Source organism: Homalodisca vitripennis, unplaced genomic scaffold, assembly GCF_021130785.1.
Source record: "Homalodisca vitripennis isolate AUS2020 unplaced genomic scaffold, UT_GWSS_2.1 ScUCBcl_4106;HRSCAF=10062, whole genome shotgun sequence".
In the NCBI taxonomy this organism is placed as follows: domain Eukaryota; kingdom Metazoa; phylum Arthropoda; class Insecta; order Hemiptera; family Cicadellidae; genus Homalodisca; species Homalodisca vitripennis.
The window spans coordinates 141,593-150,208 of NW_025780309.1; the positions used below are offsets into that span (position 1 = coordinate 141,593).

Consider the following 8,616-nt stretch of genomic DNA (forward strand, 5'->3'; position numbering starts at 1 on the left):
GTTCAACAATCACACGTCTATAGTATTTTTTTTCTGGGAATGGAAAAAAAACATTTAGCCTCCATGAGAGTATTCGATTGAGAACACTCTTCAAGAGTACAAATATATAAATGTGTGTGTGAATTTTAGCAATTATATGAATGGTGTTATGTAATGAGAATGGTTCTCTCTTTTTTTCAGAGAGCCGTGAATTTATCAAGTGGTCTTAAGAGACAAATATTTTGCACCATCTACTCAAGTCAAACCAGAATACTGAGACAATTATAATCTAATTACAAATCCAGAGTTTTTTTGTGGATAACTGTGGTATACTTACTTGTGAATAACATGGCTTCTGACAAGAGATTAGAGTAGTATCGAACAAGAATCTTGGATGTTGAAAATCGGGCGATGCCCTATAACTAAAGGTTCCCTGATTCTCCCCTGATTTTCCATGTTTTCAAAACATAACTGCTTTTTTCTATGCTCTTTACTATGTTTTTTTATATCTGATTGCACTTAATACCATAAAAGCATTAAGGTATACCTTTACAAAAAATTACTGATACTGTTTTACTTAAGTTTAGAAGCTTGTAGTTGATCTCAACTTATTCTTCAGTATAATAAATGCCTGATTTACAAAACTAGTCCATCACCCGAGGTATCCATTGTGCAATTGGAATTGAGAGTTTAATGTCATTAGTGCAAAGCTAGAAGTCATAGTACAAGAAAGATATGATGTCATTAATAACAAGAACAACCGAGGGTTCAATTGCAATGAAACTGGAAAATAAATTATATTCTAAACATGTAATTTGATCCAGCGAATTGGGTCTGGAGAATATCCTAAATACGTATGGTTCCTCAAAAAGAGGTGATAGGATAGCTTGTCAAGCTTCTTCTGGAAGTCAAATTAGATCACACCAATCTGATATTGTAATTACAATGATTGACTAGATACTGCTAAACATGACGCCGAGTTCGTTGAATCAAGATGGCCTTTATCTCTCTCATAAATTAAATTGCATGAAACTTTTTAGAATATATTTGCTGCAACTTCTACATTTAATTTTTTTTTATTATAGAGAGTTTTAGTGACCTTTCTTGCAATCTGTGGTAATTACCACAGTTCGCTAGAAGCAAAGAATGTCATGTTAATAAACTCCACCTGAGAAATTACACAAACACAGGTGCATACTGTAATTACGTTTGATAATGAATACTGAAGAATTAACAATACCACAAATTGGGTTGAGCGAGTTTTATGTTCTGAACAGCAGACGAGACGTCAACCGATGCACGCGCACAATCTAATAATTAAATGATGAAAAGCTCATTGGAAAGGATTAGGAGAAAGAAACTCAATCATTGAGTACCGTACTTTGACTTCCTTTGCTGCACTTACTATCTGTTTCTTTAATAACACACATGCAGTATTCTGAATATCCTCATAACGTTCAAACTCTAGCAAGGTAGCTTCATCAGTATTTTTGTCAGTTCAATTTACTTTAACTCTTGATGCAGCTAGTAAAAGTGTTATTTAAACGAGAAATACATTACAAGGACTTTTTTATAATTAGGAACAAACAAAAGTTGCCTTTAAGAAATAGATTACTTCTTTACTGGCTACAGATTCAAAATAGAAAAAAAACTAGTAACAGCTGATCTTGATCTTCCTACTCCGTCGTCTTGTCTTGTGCCTGTGTCACCTGACTTGTCTTGGTGTTGAGTGGATTTGGGTGGTGAAAATTGAATATTGAAAAGAACCAATTTTATAAGAAAAATGTCAGGAAAAGACAGATTGGCTATATTTCCTTCTCGTGGGTAAGTATATAATTTCTTTCAAAATTGTAAATTGGTGTAAATGTGTTAGGTAGGCTATATGAGTTTACTAAAACAAGACACCTTTTACAAAATATCTGGGAAGAAGTGAGAATAATAATTAGAAATTTATAATGCACTATTGACAAAATCCTTTATTATAAGCAAAGAAAATCTAAATTAGTCTATGTTTTGACTCAGATCTGACCTTTAATCAAAACCTCATATTTGTCCATTCCTAGAGTAGTACTATGACTTGGTATATTTGATTTCCAATATTTTCATTATTTAATGGGCTGAATACTAATGATTATAACAAATTCAAAAAATTGGAATATAATATTTACAGGAAACCTACTTCTTCCAAACAGATCACAGGCTACACTTGACATTGTTCCACCCATGTTTATAAAAATTAGCTACCTTCAATTCTATGATATATTATATTTTAAACATACGATTAAGCCTTAAGAATTTCAGAAGAGAACAAAATATTCTAAAATACATTGCCACAGTTAATGGATAACATTTTTTAATAACTTGGACAGAATTATGTTAAAATATATAGAGTATAAGTAATCATCAAGTTCATACGTTTTGTTGTGTATGATATAGTCAAACTCTACGGCATAGACTCAGAAAAACACTGAATAATCAGATGTAGATTTGACTTTTCAAAAGTAACAGAGTACGTGACATTCTGAACAGGAATAATGATAGTCATGATGTTGTAAAAGTATAAAAAAAATTAAACTTAAAGGGTAGGGTACGATAAGCGGACCCGGTTTTTTTATATCAAAATTGGCAAACGATATTGCTTAATCACAACCATCGATATAATCAATCGATACTGATTAATTATTTGGTAATTATCATATTAACGGCCGGGGCGGAAAAATACGAGTTTTGCGTTAAAAACTTATTGGAATCGTCATATAGAAAAAAAAGTATAAGGTTTGCTGGGGTGGAAATGAGAAAATAACAAATTCTAGAAAATGAAAAATTAAATAACTTTCAGTAATATCTCCATGTTCTACATCACGTTCTAGCGTCACGTGACCTTTTGTGGCCAATGATTGAACCTCGTGATGACGTCATCGGTTGCGCCGCCATCTTTGCAAACGTAAATGGAAAATAATACAGAAATGAGCAGAATTTTGAAATCAAAATAAATAATGTTTTTCTTAATTTACTGAGAAAAAATTAATTACGATGCCTCCGGCCATCAGCGCGGACTTCGGCAGCACCTTTGGTGCTGCCCCGCGCTGATGTCAATAAAAGAAAAACATCCCTCGAGATAGTACCTATCAGTAAAATATAAAATACTAGAGGGGGCTGATCAAAAATATAAATTGAAATGTAATGCAAAGGCAATTATGTAAAGTTAAAAAACTAAATAAATCATGAAAAACTCAAATATATAGATGGATCAGAGAACACATACCATTAGTGTGTTGGCGGATACAGCTGAGCAGCAGCAACAAAAAAGTCGTCTATCACAACGAAACGACAAAGTCTCCCGGTTTAAAAAACCACCACTCGACCGCACGACGAACACATACACTCATTTTTTAAATTCCATGTTCAATTAAAAAAGAGATAATTTCGTTTCGGTTAAAACGTAAACTCTTAACGTGCCCTACGAAACACTCCGACACACACAATTCACTAGGGTTGGTTGAACTAGTGGATGATTGATTCATCATTGTAAACGCACTCACTCAATCCGACCTACTGAACACGATATCTTGTGTAGAACTGACCCATGCCCCGGATACCTCAGATAACAGGTACGTTATCAGGCTGCTATCAGTTCCCGGCCGCAGATAATATTCAAGTAAACAGATTATCCAGACACAGCACACAAACTGAACATTAAAACATTAGGAACTTAACCACTTATCAATATACCCCTAAAATCATGTTATTTGTCATTTGCACCCCATAGTACTATATATATTTTTTGTTCAGGAGGGTGACAGAATACGTTGGTAACGTCAAATTCGTGATTTGCCGCCCCGGCGTTTAATCTTACTGGTACGAATTATTTGAATAATTAATTTAAAAAATCTATATCAACAGCTGTAAACACTTTCAAATAAATCACGTGGGGTAATTTCAATTTTACATAAGTAACATTTTATTATTAAAAAATTGCAGTCAATTTTAGAAAACTACACGACATTGCTTTGAAAGATGATAAAAAATGTTTTTAGTGGCTTCAACATGTTGGACTTGTACCGAATAACCCATTTCACATATTTTGTGGGAAAGAAACAACTGTAACTGTGAGAGGAGCAAATATGGTCATCTTCAGTTTTCATAATTTTGGTTTATAATAATTTGTTTGATTACTGTAAATATTAAATTCATATTTAAATTTAAAACTTATGATTGTTATTGAGGACTATAGATACTTTTATATCGATTGATAGTCTAGGATTTGAGATGCGAATATTAGGTATCGATGACTACATTCTTTGATATAAAAAAGCCGGGTCCGCTTATCGTACCCTACCAACTTAAATAGGTCTAACTTGTTGATTGACTTTTTGGACTAATTTTAAAACATCAGTTTAGCCAATGTAAAGTTACATTGACATTTATTATAAATTTAATTATTTTCATTCTCTAAGGACAAGAAGCGGAGAAACCTCATTGCACTTATGTCTTAAAACAATCTTTGTGTTGCTTCCGGAGTGACAGGATATTCAGGATGAAAGTAAGGGTTGCCTCCTGTCAAGATGCATGAGGAAGTATTTAGAGCATTAGTCTCAGTCATATAACCTTGGAAGAAAGGAAGACCAGCTCTGAACCAGCTTCTACAGTCAAAGCTGGCAGGGGTGGCATGCCCTTATATCTAGGCTAACAATAGCCTTTATGTGTAGGGAGCCCCACCAACTCCAACAGTCATCCTCCACAATATACTAGACCTATCGATCTACCCTTGCATCCCAATATATTGACATTTGCAGTTATACATTTCTCAAAGGAATTATAGTTAAAAGAATCTGATTCTTAGTAAGTGCTTGTCTAAAAGATTAGTCAACCTATATACTATCTAATAGTAGGATAGGTTGAGTATAAAATGCTATAATTTCCTATAAAGCCTTGGTTTGTGTGTGATTTTGCGATCTATCTAACATTGTCTGCTGGTAGCTCCCAATCCAGATAAAATCTTCAAACACAATATCTATCTGGTAAAAGAGAGAATATTAGTAATTTGTGCATTATGTGATTCCCATTTCACTGTTTACTGTGACGAAAATGAAGCAGTCTTGAACTTAATTCTGTCTGTCTTCATGGGCTACAGGGATGTGTGAGGGGCCTTACATTCAATTCATGAAGTGAAATGAGATCTGTACAGTAGACTTGTTTATTATTATTTGTTGATATTACATAGTTTTATCCCCAGGAAGTGTAAACCTTCCTTTCTGCTCCTTGTCATAGATTATATAGAAAATAAAATAGAGAAAATATTGGCGAGTAAGGAAATGATTGTTTCTTGGTGGTACATAGAATAGTGTGTAGATAATTTTAATACTCAAGTAGAAACATATTCTAGTATTTTAAAGCAATCCTTCATAAAAAATTCATGTGGATTTTCAGTGCTCAAACACTAATGAAAGGTCGTCTGAAGGGAGCTCAGAAGGGACACAGTTTGCTGAAGAAAAAGGCTGATGCATTGCAAATGAGGTTCAGACTCATCCTCAGCAAAATTATTGAGGTTAGTCATAGTTCCAAAATGTACACTATAGTATAAATGGAGAATTCACTACTCGTCAATAGATGATATATTAAATGTTTTTTGAGTCTTAAATTAAAGCTAGAAGAAGGGTGAGTAGTTACAAAAAAGCAAGTAAGTTGAGAACATTTTGTTTAAATTAACAATGAATTAAACACTTTATACCCTGAGCCCGAGTATAGGTCGAGCCGCGTCGGCAGCGCCTGCTACTGGCGCCCGAGTATAGCTCGGGTAGTGTTATTTAATTGTATTATTTAGCTCAGTCATCTTATTTTTGGATTCAAACATTTTGATTACGGTCTAAGTTCGTATTTGTTTGGTTTTGAGATCCCTGGGTCACGTTTTAGTAATGAAATACGTATATTTTTCGTCGTACTACAAGCGAGACTAGACAGCTGATCGTTGGTAGGCCTACTGTAAGTTTGCTTTTTAGTGTTTTCACTTTGTGTTGTTGTGAGTCTTAGCGATGTCTTACTAAGTTTCTACAAATCTTGCCAACAAATACTGAAGCAAATGTTATTATAATGTATTCTAAATATGAAATTTAACTGATTGTAAATAATCAGAACATTAGTTTCTTACTGAATGAGTAAAGGCAAAAGCAAGCAATGTGAGATTATCTGTATGTTTTGTTTTGTATTTACACTCGCTTTGTTCTTTCTTTTTGACTTTCCGTTGATTTTCTTTTATATTCTTTACTTATTATTTTCGAGTTTAAATAATATGGGTGATGAAATCAAAAGAATTGCAATTCGCGATCTTTGTTTGACTACGAGTCGGAAAGTTACGATGATTTTGATACACACCTGAGATCAAATATTGATTTTATGAACAATCTAAAACGATAATGTGCGAGATCCTGTATTTGATTCAGACCATTGCGCTTTAAAAATTACCACACTAAGGCAAACTACCTGAACTAACAAGCTATGTAGCAAAAACTTTTTTTGTATTTTTTACATAAAATTCAATATTATGTAATAATTTTATTTTGAAAATAAACTTTATATTTGTATACATTTAAAAAAGTATGTATATCTATCTTTAAAAAGATATATAGTATGAGTTTATAACATAATTACTGTAATAACACAGAATTTTTTAAAAGCATCATAAAACCCCAGGAGCCACGCCGAAACATGTATTCAGGCCCAGGGTACAAAGTGTTAAACTAGAATGTTGGGAATGAATGTTTTCTGAATTTTGGGTTGAGTAAGGAAATTAAATTCTATAATTTTCTATGCAATGCGTTTTCAACCATCCAAATTAAATTTACTTTGAAAAAATTATGCCTAGTATATCAACTTATGGTAGATGGTTAACTACTTTCATTGTCTTTACATTGCATATAAATGTAGCAATTAGGAATGTAATATCTTTTTAAATAAAAGTTTGATCAAAGATGTGACTGGTTTTGAATGATGGTTTTAATATAAAGTGAATATTCAAATCTCATCAGTATTAAATTTTCTCCAATACTGTTTTAAAGTCAAGATTTTGGCTTATAAAAGGCCTATCTGTTTTTGTGGCATTTGCATCCTACTAAAACGTTGAGCTGTTGGTGCTGAAACATTTATTTTAGTAGGAATTTAAATGTTTTGGAACAGTGACCAAGATTTATAACCTAACAAAGTTAATTGTTGTTTTCCATTTTCATTGAATAAGGAAGAATATGGAGCAGGAATTATGTACCAGGAGACGCACAACTAAGTCTGGTCTAATTAGTCTTTAACCAATTAAAACATCCAAAGAACAAACTAAATTATTCAAAATTAAATGTTTCATTGGATTGTTGTTTTAGAATACAGCTTTTTATTCCTGGAAAGACTGAAATTAATTTAGTCATTTTATTATTCTTTCTTTTAGACAAAAACGTTGATGGGTGAAGTGATGAAGGAGGCAGCTTTCTCCCTTGCAGAGGCCAAGTTCACTACTGGTGATTTCAACCAAGTTGTCCTTCAGAATGTCACAAAGGCACAAATCAAAGTACGCACAAAGAAGGACAATGTTGCAGGTCAGTTTTTACAGGGGCACGATTATAATAAGATTCTTGGACTTGTTCTGTACATGTTTGACATTTTTCTCTTGTGAACATGGTAATGCAAATGCCTCTCCCTCTCCGTAACAGTACTGATGGTTTCACAATTTAAAATAAAGGAGCTTAAAGCCTCGGCCACGATACAAGCAGTGACAGGTTGAATGACTGAAAGAAAGACAACACACAGTTTAATGTTTGTATTGTGTATATGGAGAATGCCCAATGCTGGCCATGATAGGCGTGAGAGGCAGGGTGACACCACAAACTGCCGCTGACTCACCACTGCCAACCCCAGATATTTAATTTTTCCCCTGCCGCCCCGCGCTTCATTCTATCATTGCTGTACATCATTTTGGACTTAAACACCTCTATATCCTTTCCTCGGCTTGATTTGCTACTGCAAAATTCACACTCTTTTTCAAAACATGTTTCATTAGGTCTGATAAATATTCAAATTTAAATTTAGATTTATTAATAAAACGGGGTTGCTTCTGTTCTGAAACTGACAAACAGATCATATTCACCGAACCTAACTCTAATACTGTTTATAGGGTGAACACTGTACATGTTACATTATTTAACTTTAAGGGTGTACCCTACCCTAGTACTCAGAAGTAGAAAGCAAGAGTCTAGGAGATTACAAATTGTGTTCTTACTATTTGGACAATCTATAGGAAACATATAGGGCTAGTAAAATTAAAACTAACATTCCCCTGTATACTTCTTGTATGCCAGATTTTCCTGATTTAATTTTACATTGTATACTATAATTCAGATATTAAAATGTGTATTTTATTGTTGTTTTTTTTATCAAAAGTCTTGTTGTTTACACAGTTAGTTATTGAAAATTAATTTTTTTGTAATTTTTTGTCATTTAAAAATATATAGAATTTATAATTATGTAATTAAATATATTTTTTTAAAGTAGCAAGTTTTTAATACTTTCTTTTGTTATTGAAATCACATTTTCTTATAAATAAAAAAAAACATGCCTCTCTGAAGCCTTATCCCAAGTACATACAATCAAAATTAT

General features: G+C 32.9%; 1 protein-coding gene across 1 annotated transcript; it reads left to right on the forward strand.

Annotated features, from left to right (window-relative positions):
- Positions 1-1,645: 1,645 nt before the first annotated feature.
- LOC124372854 (V-type proton ATPase subunit D-like) lies at positions 1,646-7,608 on the forward strand (the record flags this gene model as incomplete). Its single annotated transcript, XM_046831268.1, has 3 exons — positions 1,646-1,803; positions 5,410-5,527; positions 7,412-7,608. Coding segments are annotated over exons 1-3 (356 nt in total), but the record flags the coding sequence as incomplete, so codon positions are not given.
- Between the last annotated feature and the right edge of the window lie 1,008 nt (positions 7,609-8,616).